Source organism: Pinus tabuliformis, chromosome J (genome assembly GCF_031772625.1).
Source record: "Pinus tabuliformis cultivar Carrire ecotype Pingquan chromosome J, CPIR1, whole genome shotgun sequence".
Taxonomy (NCBI): Eukaryota; Viridiplantae; Streptophyta; class Pinopsida; order Pinales; family Pinaceae; genus Pinus; species Pinus tabuliformis.
Genome location: NC_142295.1, coordinates 247,644,390 through 247,666,377, shown reverse-complemented (window position 1 = coordinate 247,666,377; position 21,988 = coordinate 247,644,390). Strand labels below are relative to the sequence as shown.

Below are 21,988 nucleotides of genomic sequence, written 5' to 3'. Positions count from 1 at the left end.
GCTTTGGGGTGCGTGCTTACTTGAAAAGTCTCTTCTTGCCTACAAAACAAAAAACCACACAACCCAACACGGACATGCAAAAAAAAAACCAAGCCTTATAGCTTGAAGTTAGCTTTCACTAGAAACTAAATATTTTCCTCAATGTTTCTGATTTTCTGAGATCACACTAAGGCGCGGCGGAAAAGATCATACGCATGAGAAAAATCCTTCCTTTTTGTTTCTGATTTGCCCAAATCGCAAAGTCGCAGAGCAAAGAGCATACGCAGAAATGAAAGGTATAGATCCGGTAATAAAAAACAAAGAGATAAATAAACCGAAATAAATAGAGAGATAAATAACTAAAACTACAAATAAAGACTGTATAGCTCTAGATCTTAAAAATGACGTAGCTAGGGCTACCGGAAACCTTTTTTCGTGAAACGAAAGGGTTTCCTCACTGGAACAGATGCTCCTAACACAATAGAGCAGTCCCCTTGGCCCGAAAGTAGTTAGAAACAGTAGATCTAGGAAACGACAGTCGGATGCAATTGTACTGGATTCCGATTTGGATCACCAACGGATGCGACCCTCAAATAGCTCTGATACCATGTACGAATTTACAGGGTAAGTTCCTCAGATAGAACACCAAAGGACATCGCTCACAAACAGATCACAAATCAATACACCAGTATTCTTGACGTGGTTAAAACCCTCAAAGAGAGAAACAGTCCACGAGCTGAGCCAACGCGGTCACTTCAGGCAATTTATTAATAAAGGAAAGAAAATTTACATAAGCTTCTCTCATGAACGGTCACCCTACAAATGACCCTCAATGCTCTTTAAATAGAGATCATGGACCAATCGGGGGTTAAGCCACGGATCAAGTGTCAGTAATACCGAGAGAATGAACCCTCGGATCACTTCATGTCTAGAACATATCATGACCATCGAATTGTAAGTTACAAAAGTGCATAGTAAAGAAACACACTTTACCTAACCTACACTAGACCAAGTTATACTTAACTATTTCCTATGTGTCGGAATATCCTAACAAATTACAGATTTGAGCTGTGTAGTCTGCACAATCCAAGTGTCTCAAGGTTTTTCAGGGCACTAAATCCATATATGCATTCAAAAGCACAATTTAAACAATGAAAAATTGCAATATCACCAAAAATTGTATCGTCGGATTCCAACCAAAAAGGCCTAAATGTAGAACAATTATACTGTGTCTAAAATACATAAAGCTTGCATTAACCTCCATTGCTTCTGTGGAGGGAAAAATGAAATCCCTCTAGACATTTCTAGGAGATTTTGTGGCTAGAGTGTCCAATTGCCTCTAAAGGCCCTCAAGGAAGGAAAAAAAAAGATACGTCGTCTACAACGTATGGCAATCAAGACATGTTTTAAGCATTCTCACTAGGAAACTTCTCGAGCTCATCCATCTATATCCCAAACAATCTAGGAAAGACGGGGCATCCTTGTTTGACCACAATGACGCTACTGATGAAGTCAGAGAAGCCCTAATGAGTACATATCCATCCTACAATTGTCTCTTAGAAACTCTGCTAGATAAACACTATTCATGCTTCATCTCTTTCCAAGCAGAAACTGGGGCAATGCAACAGTGCAGCCACTATTCCATGTTTGTGAGGAAGAGGATAGACACAATCAGTCAAATGACATAACTAAAACCAAAAAAAACTAGTGTAAGATGCAGAGGAAAGAGGATTAGAAGGAAAAGGAATTGAGCAGCTTACTTTGAAATCTATGGACAATATCTGGTCAATGGAAAAACAAAAATTAACCCACCATATAGAACCTGTTAGACTTAACTCTATCTTACTCCTCTGCCGAATGTGGTGCACAGTACTGATTCCTAAGGAGTATAAGCAAATCCTCAGGTCTTTAATACATAGAATTTTTCCAATTGGCATCAACAAAAGAGCTTCTAATGATTCCTAGTGCATTTCATGAATTCAATTAAATAAAACCACATTTTATTTCTTTAACTTACCTGCTTAAAAGGAACTTCTCCTGTAAGTTTCATTCCTAGCATTACCATGCGTGCTACCCAGAAGAAAATAATATCATGTCCTGTTTCAAGCAGGGATGTTGGATAAAAAGTCTTCATATCGATGGTATCTTCAGGCCAACACATTACTGAAAAAGGAAAGAGACCAGAAGAGAACCATGTGTCTAGCACATCTGGATCTTGTTCAATGTGATATTTCTTGCCAGGAAATTTGGTGCCTGCTTCAGTAAGAGCTTCTACCTCATTTCTTCCAACTACCCAGTGATCAACATATACCCCAAACTCTTTAAGGTCATCATCCTCCAATGTGACATACCATGCTGGAACACGATGACCCCACCATAGTTGCCTTGATATACACCAATCTCGAATGTTCCTCATCCATCTGCAAAATATAGACCATTCAAAAAGGAACCTAATGCATCCATCCAACTACTAAACGGCACATGTTCATGATGACATTTAATTTTTAAACAGACAGTTCAAGTAAGAAAAATCAGGAAGAACACCTGAACCAATCAGCTTCAAACTGCTTTGGAATAATCTCAAGTCTACCATCTTCCACAGCTTCACAGGCTTCTCTTCCCATATCAGAACAGTTGACGAACCATTGTGGCTTTACCATTGGTTCTACAATATCATCACTTCGAGAACATGTGCCCAGGCGCATCTCATTGTTTTCAGCACCTCTGTAAAGGCCCTGTACATACAACAAATAAAACATCAATGCCAGCAGTTTCAAAAAAAAATAGTCAGGATTCAAGAGATCAATTTTTCTGCTACTCTGTAAGATCAATATTTCCAAGCCCGTCTTAACAGGGAGTATTTCACACATGAAATGCATGAATTACTGTGTTGTGAAAAAAAAATATTTTCTGAAGGCATAAAAGAGCAAGAATTTTGTAACACTCAACTATGTTACTTTAATCTTCGCAATTGAGAAATGGCAAGATTTCAATATTATTAACAGAAAATTCTGATAAATTACTGATCAAGGAAACAGTTAAAGGAAGGATTTACTTCCAATGGCTCAACAATGGTGGGATAGTCTGAAACCTATAATATTTTAAAATATCTTGGAAGCTAACTGCCACTCTGTAACTATGCTAACCGATATTCATGACCACTCAAGTAACTTCCTATGATATTTTAACAACTTTGTCCTATATAAGTGACAGCTCTTGATATTCGTCGACAACATTGTGGCAATTTAGACACATCTTTGGCATGTGTGAAACATCTCCCTTTTATTTCATGTGAGAAATATTCCATGACATTTACATAATGCAAACACTACCCAACTTCATTTCCCAAACATATCTATGACATAAAATAAACATTACACTATGAGCGTGACACTTTTATCCATCCTCGTCTCATTTGGTACTCTCATAAGTGAATCTCATTATTAATATTACTATGACAACTTCAAGTGCCACATACACACTTTTTAATTACCACATAAACACTGCTAAATATCTTATTATATTTCAACATCCATAAACATTAGAGTAGGATCTAGGACAATATAAAAGAAGATATTATTCCAAAATACTCTATATTGATTGTCATAAGCCCCTGCATCAATTCTCGGCCCTACACAGTTGTTTATAGCTAGAAAGTCATCAATTGTCATCTACTAAACTATTAAAGTATTAGTTTTTCATTTTACATGACACAATTTTTGGTCATGTTGACTGTGATCATCAAACATAACCATAATTTCATTCTCACTATCACATCTTAGCACTTTAGATAATGAGGCACACTCATTGTCTTTCAGAGTCTCAGCAATTTTTAAAGAAATTAGCATGTACCATGGTGAAAACATGCTAATTCAACAAAATTTCCATGATATAGATGATACTTCAAGGTCAAGGACTCTCACCGTATTGTCTTATGCTAGGGAGACTGGACAAAGTCCTAGAGTTCAAAATTTGTATGCTAATCATTTTACACATGGATTGTGATACTACAAAAAAGATTGAGGATGATAATGGGCTTACTCAAGATGGAAGGAATTGCGGCATGTTTTATAGGGTTCCAAATTGCAAAAACTGATGTTTTTCTCTGTTATGGGTCAGTGACATCATTTTGAAAGGTGAAATCTGTTTGAAAATCTCCCATGCACTTTGTTATTATTGGAGCAAACAGCCAGCTCCAACGTTAATATCTTATGTATTTAAGATGACCATGTTCGTAATAACATGTAAACACTATGGAATGACATTAAAGATAATTGATGTTAGGACTCAATTAGGTCTTAATATATGATGTAATGTATGAAGAGATAGGTGACAGCCGTTTATGTATTCGGGTACATGACTAGCCTACCTCAGGTTAACCCTGCAGCGTATTGCCATAGCACCATTAATAATATATAGAATTTATAGCTTCCTCCCCATATCTTCTGTTTATTTTCATGTGCATGTGCAGTTCTAAAATCTTGTATGATATTGAAGCCTTGTTCTAAGGTTGATGGGAAATGCTTTGATTGAATACATATATGGGAAATCAAAGGCAACGGCAGAAGAGCAAAGGCACAAAGACAAAGGAGGCATCCACTGCATTTAAATCCAGTATTATGGAGTCTGTATATATATATATATGGCAATTTCAAGACCCTACATTGGAACTCACAGAAGTAAATCAGAACGGAAATTAATAAAAGTTTTGGACGGTTGACAGCCCAACTCTGACCTTGGGTGGCACCAGGAGAAACAAGTGTAGATGGCAGAGGCTATAAATCTGAGCAGGAAGGTAGCTAGGTGGCTGGTAATCAGAATCCCGCAGACAGACAGGTACTCTGAGTAACCAACAGACATAAGGCCTCCAATCAGATATATTCATCGGACACTGTTCTTCAAATCAATGAATGTGTAGCTGTGTGGACAGGTAGACATTGGTTCCAACTGGCAAAAAACTCAAATCTGACAGCAAGCAGAACATGAATATATGGAAATGCACGTTGTGTCATTTATGATTTATCAGACAGCAGCACTTAGATAATGAGGTGCATTCATCGTCTTTCAGAGTCTCAGCAATTTTTAAAGAAATTAGCATGTGCCATGGTGAAACAATGCTAATTCAACAAAATTTCTACGTTATAGATGATACGGCAGATCAATATACAGAAATGCATGTTATGTCATTTATCTGCAGTCAATGTTTTGCAGATAAATAAGAACAGCAGAAAAATACCTGCAGTTGCAGTTGACAGTTTGGGACATCAAAACAGCTAATAGAAAATTGTAGGTGTGGATCTGAGTGGTGGCTCCCCCTGCAGATTATCATATCGCAGCATTCTGTATAGGGAGGCTAGACTACACATGTAGGCAGAAACTCACAAGCAGTCCAGTGGTGGCATTTCCCAGGCAGAATAGGTTGAATAAATTCTATTGTTGAGCCACAGAAACTGAGGCAGCAGTTCAGAAATAAAATTTTGAGCAGAGATATGCCAGTCTTAATCCCTCAGTATGCATCAGTACAATAAAAAGTCTGAAGAGTGGTGTGACAGTTTCAGCTGAAAGTCTGGTTAGTTTAGAGATTGCAGTTTCTAATGTTTTGGAATGTAACATAAGAGAAAAATTCTGGTGACATTTTGTGGGTGGCACAGGAGTCGAAAAGGAGGTTATTTGATGTCTCTAGAAAACGTGAACACTGGCCGATATAACTGAAAACGTGAGGAGAGGCAGAAAATTCATTGGCAGGGTCATGGCACTGCAGGACCATGACTAGGAAAGCACACATAGGGCAGACAGATATGACCAAGGCAGTCAGATGATGCACACAAAGGAATTGTGGCCAGAGCAGACACATGGGAGTTATGTGGAATATCAAGGAAAAATAGTATTGTTGGGATGAGGTGGTGTTGCTGAGTAGATTTACCTGGCAGGTAACAATTGAAGCTTTGCTTTACTTGAATTTTGGTGTTCATAACCATGTGTTGATTTTGGTCACTGTTGACCACTCCGTGTCACCTACCCTATAGCAGTACATATTTTTGCAATGGAATTCCATCATGTTTGAGGAATCAGATATCCAGGATTCATCATCATCATTCATCATTTTATCAGAGTTGTAAACCCCAATTCTGCAAGTATAATGTAAATGATGCTAGTAGGACCATGTGTGTATGTAACAACCTAGGTAAGCCTACTATTTTGGCAATGTGTTTCATCCTAGGAGGTTTTTCGTCTCACTGATTCATTTGTGTTTCTAAACACAGATGATCGACAAAGTTTTTCCCTCCAGCCTCACCCCAAAGCTATGGTGGAATTTATTGTCAAGATCTTAGGTGAGTCCTAGTGTTTTAGTCGAGTCTTTTGTAAAAGTGATTTGGGAATAATTTAAGCTAATTGACTAAATTATTTTATTACAAATCACTTGGTCTACTAAATCATATTGAGTCGCAGAATTGGGTAATAAATTGAGGGTCTATAACAAACAGATGTTCCCCCTTTAAGGTTTGAAAAGTAATTATCTTATGTAAAAAAAATGTTAATGCATGGTCCCTCATATTTAGACACCATGTCAAAATTATTAATCCCCTCAAATGTCGATTAATTAAATTTTCTAGCAAAAATAAATTAAAATCCTAAGCCAAAAATTTAATTAATTAAAGCCAAAATTAAAATCCTAGAGAGATTAAACTATCCAAGTGGAAAAACTCGTGGGTTTTTAAGAAATTAATTTTTGGAGGTCTTACACCAAGGGAATATTTGAAATTTCAAAAAAAATTGGACCCTTAGGCTTTGGTGGTTAAGTCAAAGTCAACTTTTTTGAGAAAATTAGCCCAAAATAATTATTTTTGAACTAATAAAAAATGGGTTAAATGAAAAATTCGAAAATTTCTCAAAAATAAAGATTTTCAACGATGGAGATTAAAATATGACCAAACATTTATCAACGGTTAAGATTATTTTGACGAAGATCAAGCCAACTAGTCGTTATTTTCCATTTGGAGGATTTATCTATAAATTAGAATCCATTTGCTTCTCAATACAGGAAAAATCTTGTAAAAAAATCCCTAAGTCAAGCTCTGCTGGTTGTAATATTTTTTTGGTCCATAAAGCAAAAGACTTTGGGGTTTATACATGGTGGTGTTCCTCTTCTGCTTCTTGTGGTAATATTTTGGATCATGTTCGTAATTCTTTATTGAATAATATTTTATAAGTTATTATTTCTTTATCCATTTGATTGGAATAAATATTTGCACAGGGATTTTGCATTAGTTACTGGGTTTAGAAAAGCATTCTAACTTGATTGATCTAGCAGGTATCTCTAGATCTTGAGGGTTATGTTGTTTATCTAGCCCCTATTGATCTAATAACTTGATCTTAAGTGTGTAGAGACTTCAGGGATTCAAATCTTGGCGTGAGGGGAAGTCTTCGGCTAGACCAGCCAACTCCCAAGACAAAAAAGCTTAACAACCAAACATGAGCTCTACCCCTAGCATCATGATCATCACCTTGGTTCCTAGGGCCCCTCATATGGACTCCTTACATCATTAAGGAACCCATGATTGTCCCAACCCTTGGTAGGCGATGAACTGCCCCACCTTTAGGGGGGTATTCACTGTAATATCTTACATATCATGCTCTCATCCCTTGGAGCCCCGAGCAGTTACAAAAGAAAAATATATAAAAGGAAAAGGCATATGAAGAAAGGTGGAAAAACAATGGCTAGAGTAACTCATGTACGAAGATTGCTCCCTCCTATTAGGGGGGTATTCACTGTTATATATTACATATCATGCTCTCATCCCCTAGAGCCCCGAGCAGTCACAAAAGAAAAATCTATAAAAGGAAAAAGACATATGAAGAAAGGTGGAAAAACAATGGCCGAAGTAACTCATGTACCACGATTCCTCCCTCCTACATTCATATACCCAAGTATTCGCTTCTCTTATTTGAGATACACTTGTACCGTGGCATGTGGCTTGGAGCCTTCTCCTAATGCCCCACTCCATTCCATCGTTATTTCACATACCACCTGCCATTTGATGGATGTACCATGGGCATGTCACCCCCTTAGAGGCTGAAACCACCCAATAGGGTCCTTGGTTAACCTTCTTCTTGAACTTGGAGACATTAGTACGTTCTGAAGGACATTATGAAAGGGCATGCCACTATGAAGTGTCCACTTGGAAATGTACATATATTTTTATCTATTGTGCATTTAACAAGAAATGTACCATAATATGCAAAAGATGGTTAGGACATACAAATTTAGCACGTGAGCAAAAACCAAATATGAGCTCTACCCCTAGCTTCAAGATCATCACCCTGGTTCCTAAGGAACCTCATATGGGCCCCTTACATCATTAAGGAACCCATGATTGTCCCAATCCTTGGTGGGTGATGAATTGCCCCACCTTAAGGGGGTATTCATTGTTATATCTTACATATCATGCTCTCATCCCCTGGATCCCCGAGCAGTTACAAAAGAAAAATCTATAAAAGGCAAAAGGCATATGAAAAAGGGTGGAAAAACAATGGTCAGGGTAACTCATGAACCACGATTGCTCCCTCCTACATTCATATACCCAAGTGTGGGCTTCTCTTATTTGAGACACCCTTGTACTGTGGCATGTGGCTTGGAGCCTTCTCCTAATGCCCCACTCCATCCCATCACTATTTCACATACCACCTACCATTTGATGGATGTACTGTTAAATTTCCACGACCTTGGGTCTAGGATAGAATCTTAAAATCTCTGACACTACCAAACCAAGAATCTCAATGATACTACTTTGTACAGCGGAATATAAATAGCAGTAAATCACATATGCACAGAATATAGACAACTTTTTACAGTTTTCAACCCAACTTCATTATATTAAACAACATATAATACAATAGTCTAGGGCGCCCGTACCAGGGATAATGGCCCTCATACATCCACTAGTACAAGATACAAAACTGGGGCTTGGTGCCAGTGCATCGACGACCAATCTACCCTCAACAAGATACTCTGACCATTTGGCTGTCGCATGCTCTCTCAGCTCCTCTCGATCGTACCTTGTACCTGCCTGTCCTGTGACTATCGATATGCAGCTCCTGCCTCTATCAATGCTCCAAGTCCATCTGGCCACTGAATCTTGGTTGTCCAATCTGCTCTCTAGTTGTGCCTTTGTCCATCAAGGCCACAACACATCGAGACTCCTATCGAGTTGTTCACAGCTCCACTTGTGAACAACTCTCAATCTACCCAATGTTGCTCCTCAGCTACTCAAGGACTTCCGCCCACTACGGTCTTCCTGTGCTGCACCGACGTAAGACCAACATAGGGCACAAAGGGCTGCCACCTATTACTGCAAGATGTCCATCTCCCACAATGAACACAGGCTAGGAGGAATGCCATCTTCTACTGTAGATGTCCTTCTCCACACACAAGTCTCGGACTCCACAACTACTCCTCTAGTTCGCCAAACCTTGAGCTCAACAACTACTTCTCTCGCAACTAACTTTGTCCATCAACGTGTTGCTCATGGGGCTCCAACTTGGACACTATCACGCTGTCCTCCAGCAAACCATAAGTGCCCAATCTCGTCCACACTTGGTCTTCTCTCACGCTGCCCTCCAATAGTCCGCGAGAGACCAAGTCCACATTGTACCATCTACACCTAGTAAGGGCATCCCCACACATAGGAGACCCTTATACATAGCTACCCACAGACTCCACCAATCTGCCCTTTGTTTTGCAATAGAGGAGCTATTGCACAAACCTGGGCATCTGCCATCAACAACCTGTCCTCTCCTAGGACACCATCAACTCATCAACCAAGGGAACATCTGCAACACTTCTTGCTACTGTCCTCTTGCCTTCCAATCTGATGTGCCTGTTGTCACCTTGGTTGCTTGGTAGGCCTCCCAACAATCCACGTGGGCTCCTCCAAACAACTCCTAAGGCCTCCTCAAGTTGCCCATCAAACTGAACCAAGTCTAGTCAACATTTTTGACCCAACATCCCTCCAAAAACACTGTTGTAAACTTGTAATAATGTTTGACTTCGCTGTTGTGACAGTTTTGGTTAGCACATGTAGTTAGGCAAACGAGAATGCCTTTTTAGCGGAAAAAAAAATATGAAATTAATAATTTACAAGTGACAACTGATCATTATGAGTACATATCTCAATTCCATGTCATAACTATGCTTGGCAAAAAGGTTGACATAATTCTCGGTCAACTTTGGTTCAAGGAATTAGATACGTTCATTCTAAACACCAAAAAAAAAAAAATTATTGATATTCCCTTACAAGAAGAAGATGGTCACATTCCAAGACATGACAACGAAATCAAAACTAATAATGCCTTCAGTAAAATATCTTAAGGATATTTCGAAACTAATGTTTCAAGAGAATCCAGAAACAGTAACAACGAAGCAGAAAGAGCTTGAAGAAGTCATATCCAACAAAAATAAAGAGAATTCATGTTTGAAGGAGCATAATTAGAATCTACTTACACAAGCAAGAAAATGTAAAGCTAAGAAACACTAGTTAGAACAAAAAAAGGAAATTCCTGAAAAGAAACTCAACAAACATCAAGAAAAGAGGAGGAAAATTTACACTTAAAGAAACTTAATTAAAAATTATTAGAACAAATCAAAAGTATAAAAGATAAAGAGAAGGATACCAAAGATAAATTCAACGATTCACAAAACGAAGAGCTTCTATGCTTAAAGAATCATAACCAAGCCCTTCTTACGCAAATAAAGAAACTAAAAAGTGACAAAAAGTCACTAAATATCAAGTTTGAACAACTTCAAGAAGAAGCATTGAAGTCTCCAGTCGTTTCAGTTCAAGTTGAAGATAAAGGAATAAATATCGATCCAATTAATATCACAACTTAAGAGGATGAGAAACCAAAAGAAGTTAAAACATATTCAGAAGTTGCAATGCAAATGATGGACATTCCAAATGATGATGCCAACTCAACAACAACAACACCTGAAGGAAATCAGGGAACTGCCACTAACATGATAAGGGAAAGTCCAACCAGAAGAACTCCTTATTGACATCTGAATCACAAGAGCAGACTTTCCAATCAATCTACATACCAGTATCACTTGGAACAAAAACAACATATTTATGTTCCAAAGAATACTTTAGTTTGCAAAATCCAGTCCGATGGTAACAATTCATTGCAAATTTTCAGTGACTCGAAGATTTCACAGAGGATTAATCATTAATCTAGGATGGTCAAATCCATTTTTGATTCGGCAATTTTATTTATCGCTCCAAGGATCATATCGTCTTGCAACAACAAAGATGACAGTTTCGCGACGACCTGAAAAAGAGATCAAGGGTTTTCATTAGTAAGCTTTGAGGACAAAGCTTTTTGAAGAAAAGGACAATGTTATGAATATAATTCATATAAAAATAATAAATGCAAATATAAAATATAATAATAATAAATAATAATTAATTAACTAATAGTTAGTTAGTTAGTAATGAAGAGGCATGTCTTAGAGACATCACCATTTATGAAAGGGCACCTGCCTAGGTATAGAAGCGTGCCCTCATTGTAATCATTTCACACATCTTTTATACATTCAACAATTCTTATATACAATTTGTCAATTACTACTTGTCCTACGATGGATACTTACATATTTCAGTTCTTCTGGATTATTCCGCTGTGTATACGAACTTTGTTCATTACAGTATCAGTACCGCTTACATTTTCTTCTGAAATATGTTGGAACAAAATTACTCTAAAAACAAATCAATCATTAACAAGATCACCTTTCATTATAAAACCTTTTGCATAAAGATAAGATAATATGATTTTATTAATGTCCAATGAACTGGAGTGCTAAGTAGGATAAAAGCTGAAACAACTACAGGTCATGATTGGAACATAAGCACACAAGAAACAAAGAAGATAAGACATTCTAAAATTTGACCATCATTGGTGGAAATAATGTGGGTCTTTCCTGAAGTATATACACACCATGTAAAAACAGGTGTTTTCTTTTTTAGACGTGTATTTTCTATTTTCAAGCACATTCTTAAACATCTTCATCAAAACAACATCCGCAAATCCATTTCCTTGATGTCCAACAAATAGTTCAATGGGAGTGCTAAGTATGATAAAGTTGAAACAACTAGAGGTCATGATTGGAACATAAGCATACAAGAAACAAAGAAGTTAAGGAAGACGACGGACGTTCTGAACTTTGACCATCATTGGCAGTAATTGTGGATATTTCCTGAAGTATATATACACAACACAAAACAGGGGTTTCCTTTTTTAGATATGCATTTTCTACTTTTAAGCACATTCCTGAACATCCTCATCAAAAGAACATCTGCAAATCCATTTCCAATGTCCAAGTCATTAGGACAGTAGTGCCTATCAACAAAAAACTATTCATACTATGAGAAAAAATTTAGTGAGCTTCATGTAAGTTATATGGTGCATGAATTTAGAGTGAATGAAAAGAGTCGAACTCGGAAAACCATACAGCCAGCTTCATGCAAAGTGACTGTCTAAGATAAGAAGATTAACCCAGATAAAAGTAAAATAAAATAAAATAAACCCTGCAGTCCATAAATAATTTCACAGATGCCTCTAGTAGCTAGTTTATCTCATTTTTCTGATATGCTAAAGAAATTAGAGCAGCAATACTTGTACATCATTTTCAATGTATGCACTCAATTATTAACATATGATAGTGAAATTGCAAATGAGAGGGCTACAGTGGCTTTATAATTTGCAATCTGTACATTTATTCTGACAAGGAATTATGAAACTGACCTTGCTTTTCAAAGCTTCAATCACAGTAACACGAGCATCAAAGCGCTTCAATCCTTCAAATTCCTTCCCCCCATTGCTATTGATCATACCGTCATCGCTAAATATATTAATGAATTCTAAATTGTGGCGCTTCCCCACAAGAAAATCATTTGGATCATGAGCTGGAGTAATCTGCAAAAGATATCGAAGGCAATATAAAGTTATAATTCGGCCTCTCAATTGCATGCCCTTGCCCATCTAAACGGAACAAAAACTAACACAGAAATTTTCATTGGAGAAATCAAATTTATGCCTCAAGCAACTACTGGAAAAAAAAGAAAAATCCCACAGGAAGACAGACAGGAATTTTCCCTCGAGGTGTGACCATCCAATTTAGTAAGAAAATCAATCATAGTTCATTACCTTAACAGCACCAGTTCCAAAGTTTGGATCAACAAGCTCTGCATCACAGATGATAGGAAGTTTTCTTCTGTTGAAAGGGTGAATGGCAAATTTATTGTGCAAATGCATATACCTCTGATCTGCAGGGTGAACTGCAATTGCAGTGTCCCCTAGCATTGTTTCAGGCCTTGTTGTTGCCACAACAATCTCCCCCAAATCCTCCTCTAAAGGATAAGCAAAAGATGTTAGAACACCAAATTCCACTGGGGATTTATACCCAGGCACTTTTAGTAGTGTTCGCCCTTTGATATCAATATAGTCTACCTGCACAACATGAAAAAAGAATGTCAAATAGCTAAAATGGTGTAAAGATAACTCGCATGATGGTTTGAAATATTCCTAGAAACTACATGAGAAAAGAAAAGAAAAAATTACAATAGCACAAAAAGGTATTTTTAAGTCGCCATACTTCAATATCTGAAATGGCCGTTCTTAGAATACAATCCCAATTCACAAGTCGATGATCCCTGAGAAATGAAAATTCTATCAGACCGTATAAGTTATTGCAACTGACAAAAGAAGAACCAAAATAACAGCTAGTGACTGAGCTATTGGTGCATCAACGAGGGAATACCTAACAAAACACATCATAATTTCTGGAGCCACCTCTATAAGGAAGATGTGCAATACAAGAAAAACAATCAACAAGCTTGAGCACAAAAGGAAACATTGATAAGAACTAATTCCCTCAGTATGTATTGAATATTGTTTGTGAGTTATTCAAGATGAACATTAAGTTAACCATCAAATCTGGAATATACAGCAAACAATGTGCCATACGGCCAAAAAAATTGCAGCTTGAATCCTGAGGGCATCATAAAAATTTTGCATGGAAATCAGGAATTTAAAAGATACTAACATGTTCTAGATAACATGCAGAATAAAAATAAGATGAGTAAATTGATCTAGCAGACCCCGTCATCAAAGTAGACAAACAATGTATTCTGTACCATGAGCAAAGCATTCCATGGGTACAATTCTTAGCAAAAAAGAAGGCTAAACCTGCTAACGGGTGCAACCAAATCCACCAAAGGCCTTCCATGCCCTTCAGTGAGATCAACACGTTACAATTTTCTCGATGAACAATATGTTCTCAACAAACCTTAAATACTGTTTGTCATTCAATTTAGTAAACTACCCAATTTTATAACTTCTATCATTTACTTTTTTATATATTTCATTTACTAGATATTATTATAGCAAACTCCTCACAACATTATCAAATATATATTAATAACTCGTAAAAATACTGTCTCCAATTGGCTACAAGTGATACTTGGTTCCCACAAAATATCAAGCAACAGTGTCCTCTAATGCAAATTATTTAAATTACTTTCGAGAACTGGGTTGGCAGGCTATGTATTTCTTCAAAAGTGGAAGGGCACTTCCATCTTGTGAAATGCACCAAAACAAATGTATTGTTCAAGCTCTCTTGTTAGAGTTTAAGCTGTTCAAGAGCTTCACATCGTCTTTCGAGGGTTGAGATCATATCAACAATAAAGTATGAACTCTTTAAGTTTTTTCACAATCATCATCCAATACACCATAAATCTTTCCGTTTAAAAGCTGAGATTGGACCTGAAACTCTACCCATAATATTTGATTTCCACATTTTCCTTCAAGGTGCCTGAAACTGTACCCATACTGAGTCCAACTTTAAAACTCATCCAGATCATGTTCATTTTAATGCCATATTTTATTTTATTTTTTTGATTGGGTCAGCTGATCTTCGGACAGTAGAACTCTGACTTGAGCACAAGGATGAACTAACAGGGCAATATTTACAACCACTGATATATCCCAACAGCATAAAAAGCAGGATGGCTCTAGAGAACTCGATAATTTTAATAAGAATGATGCTATCCTTTTAATCAATGATGGGTCGCTCTCAATTGGTGACAGTGAGGTGTTAATGATGCCTCCACCATGATTCAAGCCTTACCCACAACATGTTGATTTTTATAGCTTCAAAAGGTCTTCTGCATAGGCTGGTGTCTTTGCATGCAGGAGAAGAAGTCTCCTTTCGGTGGTTGCTCAACAAGAGCAACTAATATGGTTTCCTTCCTAAGTTATAAATTAGAAGTTATGACAAGTGCATTGATTAATTATTTGATTAATGTAGACGTTGGGCTAATGTTTTTTCTAAGGATAAATAATTAATTATTTAAGTGACTTATATCTAATCTCCATTGTTGATCAAAGAAAGCTAGGATTTAATTCTAGCCCTCAATCACTTTGGAGATTAGGGATTTGGCCTATGGAGAATTACAAAAGCAGCCTAAGGGGAAGGATGAAGACACAACAAGAGAAATACAAAGATAGATTTTTTGAAGAATTTGCATGAGTCATAGTGCAGCAGATTTGATGAGTGAGAGATTCACAGGCTTAAAAAATCAGAAAAGTGTGCAGCTAGGATTTCGAGAGAGCACAATTTTGTAGGTGGAGCGCACAAGAGGAGGGCCGAGATTCACTTGAGGATGAGGCCGAGATGTGCTGCGAGATTTGAGAGGCTGAGTTTGTGGAGTGGTCCCGTAAGTGTGGGGAGGCCGAGAGGGTTTTGACCACACTAGTGGAGGGACCAAGCAACTTCGGGAGGGCCAAACTTGTCAAAGAAAGTCAGCAAAGTGCAGGACAAATTTCTTGGGGCCAATTTTGCCAAATTCCATTAGCTATATTTTACATGTATTTTCAAAGGGCCATTTTCCTTGGTAAGGGAGCCCATAATTTCTCTGAGAAAATTTAATGAAGAGAGATTGGAGGGTTAAAATAATTGTTGTAATTTTTCTGAGTAATTTTTCTTTTTACATTCCGCTGCAAATTGTTAAGTTAAAGTGCCAAAGAATTTTTTGTTTGTAGTTTTCAGATTTTATGTACTGCAAAAAAATTCATTTATTGGGTAAAATAGCAGCATGAGACATTGAATCTGAAACTGGAACTTGAAAAATAACACGGTACCAGAGTAAGAGTTGTTGGAAGAATTTGTCATTGATGTCAAAGGGTGAATGGGCCAGCGTTTGTTTGGTGATTTGCGTGCACAAATCAGTGAATGTGGATGCAAGGACCTTTTAGATTATTAGCCCGTGTCAAACCATTTAGTTTAATAGGTGGCACGCCTTGGGCATCCTCCTGGTTGAAGAGATATTTAAAGTTGAAATTTGATGCCCCAAATGGATGTGTTTTGCACCAGATCATGCCCCATTATATTCATGTCTTTAATATTTTATTTCTGCCCCTGGAAGGAGGTCAAATTGAAATTCAAATTGTCCTATATCCATTATCAAAGTCAAGCCTTGAAAGGAGAATCTACGAAAGTCAAAAATCTGATTTTTTAGAATGTTCTAAGCCTCCTCTTTCATGTCTGCCTCACCGCAAAATTTCCGAAGTCAGCTCCTACAAAAGGTCGTGCCTTTTGATGAAAATTTGTATTTCTGGTACAGGTTGGTCCCAATATTGGGCCCCCTCCAAAGATGTACAAATATGGTGGTCATGGCATCTAAACAGACATCGAATGAGTCACAAGATCTTCTTTTCTGCAGCTGAACCCTAAAAAGCATATCTGAAGTAGGCTGAGGTATCTGAAGCTTGGAGTATCGGTTATATTTTGAAGTAGATTCAACTTTACATTTGGTAAGATTTCTTCAGCCTGTTCTATTCCTTGTTTGAGGCACTGCTGGCAGAATTTTGTGCTTCCATTTGAAGACTGTTTAAGGAGTAAACAAGGATCTGTTTTGATACTTTACTAAGGCATAAATTCGGCCTGGTCTAAGGCTCTGCTGCACTAGTCTGAATCTCTCTGAGGCTCTGTTGCACTGGTTCGAATCTTTCTGAGGCTTTGGTCCAAATCTTTCTGCAGCTTTATTGCCTGGTCCGCATCTTTATGAAGCTCTGGTCCGAATTTTTCTGACGCTCTGTTGCACTGGTCCGAATCTTTCTGAGGCAGCCCTTTTGTTGTAGGTCCGAATATCTCTGAGGTTGAACCAAACCTAAGACAGACCCGAATCCTGAAGACTATGTTCTGTGACTTTCTCGCACTTCCTGAGGCATAGTTTTGGTTATTCTTAAGGCTATCTCGAAAGCTTATTGGACGACAGTTTAAATTTTAAAACATCAAACCGAGTTATTAAGGGACTGTACCTAGGACAAGTCTGAAGCCATCTCAGCCCTTCTTCTGAGGCAAATCTAAAGCTACATTTTGAAGATAATCTTGAGATCATTCCTTGAATTGTTTCAAGCTTGTCTGAAGAACACTTTGTGGCAAATTAATTTACTTGTTAAGGCAAGTCAAAGACATCACTTTGAAATAGACCTTGAAGTTGTCTATGTAGCATACCTCAATATCAGTTCTGTAGAAGGTTAAAGCCCAGATTGGTGGACATTTTGATACTTGTTGAAGATACTTTAAGCAGACCTTGAAATTGAGTACAGTGACAACCTCTCCAAGACCAGACTTCCTTCAATTGATCTAAGGTATGAAATAAATTCCTTCTCTTGTCATTGGACTGTGGACAAAGGTTTCAACATCAACACCTTTTTTACAGCAGAATTTTTCTATCAAAGGTTTTGTGGCTGAAATCGATATGGTAAAGATGGCATCATCAACTCTGAGATTTGAAGACAAGTTGGAAGGGGTTGCAAACTTCAGTCCATGGAAGTAGAGGATCACACTAGTTTTGATGGGCAATAGCCTGTGGGAATTTGTTAATAAAGAGATCCAAGTTCCTTCGGCTCCTAAACAAGCAACTGAACAAAATATGAAAGATATGAAGGCTAGAGAAATCATATCAGATGCTGTGAAGGATCACATAATCCCTCACATCACAAGGAACCAAGCAACTCATCAAATGTTGACAGCCTTAATAAAGTTACACCAAAGCGACAACCAAAACAAAAAGATGGTGCTAAACTATAGCCTCATTCTTCACAAGAATTCAGCAGGTTTGTAATGAACTATCAGTTGTTGGGGAAGTTGTGGATGATATGCAACTTGTTAAGTGTTACAGGAACCTGGTCGCTCACTCTATCAGTGCTCATAGACATTGCTATTAAACAAAATCAGTTATAATATCTTATTAATTGAATAAATTGGATGAATACATGGCTATGGCGGTTCTCCTTATATAGGAGTTGACTGGCCATGCCAAAATAAAAAGACATGTCCTTTGGAACCATTGTCTCTTCAATATTAATTAAGTGTTATTAACTTAATTTACTTAATAATTTAATAATTATTTATCTATGTTTTATTTATGTTATATATATATAGTTTATGAATTTTTAATTCATAACATTGCCTCTTCCTTAAACATGCTTTGTCCTCAAAGCATAGGTAAGGTTAGGTGTTGTTGAAGCAAATGTTCTGACTCCCAAGCTGAGTCTTCCTCCGGTAGTTTCTTCCAATTGATGAGATATTCCTTAATTGTCTTGGACTGCAATACCTTCTCTCTGGTAGCGAGTATACCTTCAGGTTCTAGTACGATTCTTCCTTCTTCATCGGTCTCCGGTATCTCTATTTGAGCTATTTGATTTTGCCCTAGTACTTTTTTTAGACTTGACACAGGGAAGGTGTTATTGTTTCGAAAATTGTTTGGTAACTTCAGTCCATAAGCCACGCTACTTATTTTTTTGATTATTTGATATGGGCCATAATATTTAGGTGATAGCTTATTTTTCCCTTGTTGTTTTAATGACAATTGCTTATAAGGTTGGAGCCTAACAAAGACCCAATCTCCTTCTTCGAACTCTCTTTCAGTGCGACGTTGGTCGGCTTGTTGTTTCATTCTATTACGTGCCACGGTTAGATTTTATTTTAATAAGTTAATGACTTTTTGGCTTTCTTCTAAGTGGTCTTTTACTGTTGGAACCTTAGAATCGAGTAGTGCAAAGTCCTTCCACCTAGGCGGCTCATAACCATATAAGGCCTCGAAAGGCATCATTTTAGTTGAAGTATGGTAGGTGGTATTATACCACCATTCTGCCAAGTGTAGTCACTAGGTCCATTTGTTTTGTTTGTCGATGACGAAGCAACGAAGATATGTTTCCAAGCATTTATTTACGACTTCAGTTTGACCATCTGTCTGGGGGTGATAAGCCGAACTCATGTTGAGCAATATTCCTGCTTGGTGGTAGAAATCCTTCCAAAAATTCCCTTTAAACTTTGTGTCTCTATCACTTACTATGATCTTGGAAAACCCACATAGTTTGTATACATTTTTACAAAACATATCCGCAATTTGCTTAGTTGTGTCAATTTTTTTGATAGCCATAAAATGGGCATATTTAGTGAGTCTGTTGACTACGACAAATATCTTGTCCTTACCGTCAAATACAGGTAGTCCTTCAATGAAGTCCATCGAAATCTCCTCCCATTTCTGATTTGGAATGTGTAGTGGGTGTAGTAAACCAAGGGTTGGGATATTTTCACTCTTATTCCTTTGACAAACATCACATTCCGCAACATATTTTTGGATTTCCTTGCTCATACCCTTCCAATAGAATGATTGTCGAATGTTGTAGTAAGTTTTGAAGAATCCTACATGTCCGACTGCAGGAGAACTGTGAGATTCTTTTAGAATTTTCATCTTAAATTTGGATGTTGGTGTTAGGTAAATTCTACCTTTGTACCATATTATGTCATTCTTCCATTCAAAATTGGTATATTGATTGATATTTTCAATCATAGAATCACAATCCTCATCCTTGGCATATTCAGCTCGTATTTTGTCTAACCATTCAGGAACGACTACCATGGCAGCACATGTTGTGTTGTCATCATCCTTACGTGAGAGTGCATCAGCTACAACATTTTCCTTCCCTTTCTTGTGCAATATTTCTAGGTCGAAAGTTGATAGCTTCTCCATCCACTTTTGTTGTTTTGTTGACAATGTCTTTTGTTGAAGTAGGAATTGGAGACTATTGTGGTCGGTTCAGATTGAGAATTTACTTCCAAGCAAGTATTGTCGCCATTTCGTTAAGGCATGTATGATGGCAAGCATCTCCTTTTGGTAAGTTGATTTCAAACTCTCCCGTTTGTTAAGTTTCTTTCTCTCGAATGTTATAGGGTGGTTGTCTTGCATTAATATGGCCCCAATTCTGAATCCTGAAGCATCACATTCTACTACAAATGGTTTGGAGAAGTCTGGCGTTGCTAGTACCAGTGTGGTTGACATTACTTCTTTTAGATTCTCGAAGCATTCATCTACTTGGTTATTCCACTGAAAAGTGTTCTTTTTTAACAAGTTGGTCAGGGGTGTGTCAAGTGTGCATAGTTTTTCATAAATCTTCTGTAATACCCGATTAGACCTAGAAATCCTCTTAGCTTGGATACGTTCTTGGGTTTTGGCCATTCTTTGATTGCTTTGATTTTGTTTGGGTCCACTTTGACTCCCTCCCTGGATATAACATGTCCTAGGTATTCAACTTCTTTTTGCCCAAAGGTACATTTTGATAACTTAGCATAGAATTGATTCTTTTCTAATAGAAATTGTACTTCCTCCAAATGCTTGAGGTGTTCCTTCCATGTCTTACTGTAAACGAGAACATCATTGAAAAAAACCAATACAAATTTCCGCCAGTATGGGTGGAAAAAGTTCATTCATGGTGGCTAGCGCATTTGTTAATCCAAATGGCATAACTTTAAACTCATAGTGCCCCTCGTGAATTCTGAATGTTGTCTTTTCGACGTCCTCTAATCTTACCCGAATTTGGTAGTAACCTGATCTCAAATCTAATTTTGACAAATATTTTGCGCCATGGAGCTCATCTAGCATCTCGTCAATGAATGGGATCGAAAACTTATGTTTAATAGTAATTTGGTTTAGTCCTCCGTAATCTATACACAATCGGAAGGATCCATCTTTCTTTCTGACCAATACTATGGGTGCAGCGTATGGACTTCTACTTTTTGTAATGATTCCATGTTTTAACAGGTCTTGTATCAATCGTTCTATTTCTGTTTTATGATGATGGGGGTAACAATACGGTTTTACATTTACTGGTGTCGAGTTTGGTTTGACTTCAATGATGTGTTCAATTTTCCTTTCAGGGGGTAATTTCATTGGCAGATCTTGAAAAACCTTCTCATACTTCTGGATTAGGGATGAAATTTCTAATGGTTGGTGAATCCCTTCTATTGATAATAACTCCAACCGCTAACATTGTGCAACAATTGTGGCGGCTCCTTTGCGAATAAGTTTTTTCATCTGTTGAGCAGAGATGACTTGAGTAGGTGGAGTTTCGAACCCAAACAACTTATACTTCCATCTGTTTTGAATTTAATGAACTGCTTTTGGTGATTTGTCAAATACATGCCGAGTGTTTGCAACCATTGCATTCCTAAAACAACATCTACTCCTGCTAGGGAGACTATATAAAAGTTGGACTCCATTTCATATTTGTTCAGTTGCATTTTGACTTTATGGCACTTTCCTACTCCATCTATTTGTTTTCCATTTTCCACCATAACTTTTAAATCTGCTATAGGGTAAGCAAAAATGTTCAGTCTTTTTGCAACATTGACATCTACAAAGTTGTGCGTACTTCCTAAGTCTATTAGAACGATAAAGTTTTGTTTCTAGATATGGCGTTTAAGCTTTAGTGTCTATGGCTGAGTTATCCCTGTGATGGCTGCCAGATATATTCGCAACATATCTTCTTCTAAATCTGGATTAGGGTTGTCATTTTCTTCATTGTTTTCTTCATCAGAGCTATCTTCTAAAGATTCTTCTTCTTGTTCGGCTTCGCAATTGTAAAGTTTTTGCGTCGTGCATTTGTG

General features: G+C 37.4%; 1 protein-coding gene across 7 annotated transcripts in view; it reads right to left on the bottom strand.

Moving 5' to 3' along the window:
- The window catches only part of LOC149226687 (valine--tRNA ligase, mitochondrial 1-like), a 174,978-nt gene that overhangs the window by 41,623 nt on the left and 111,367 nt on the right, over positions 1–21,988 (bottom strand). For all 7 annotated transcript variants that reach the window (XM_089377560.1, XM_089377559.1, XM_089377563.1 and 4 more), the window contains 5 exons: positions 13,628–13,685; positions 13,180–13,482; positions 12,778–12,948; positions 2,524–2,714; positions 1,997–2,399 (listed from right to left, as the gene is read on the bottom strand). In XM_089377560.1, coding sequence (XP_089233686.1) covers positions 1,997–2,399; positions 2,524–2,714; positions 12,778–12,948; positions 13,180–13,482; positions 13,628–13,685 — 1,126 coding nt within the window. The remainder of the gene's footprint in view (positions 1–1,996; positions 2,400–2,523; positions 2,715–12,777; positions 12,949–13,179; positions 13,483–13,627; positions 13,686–21,988) is intronic.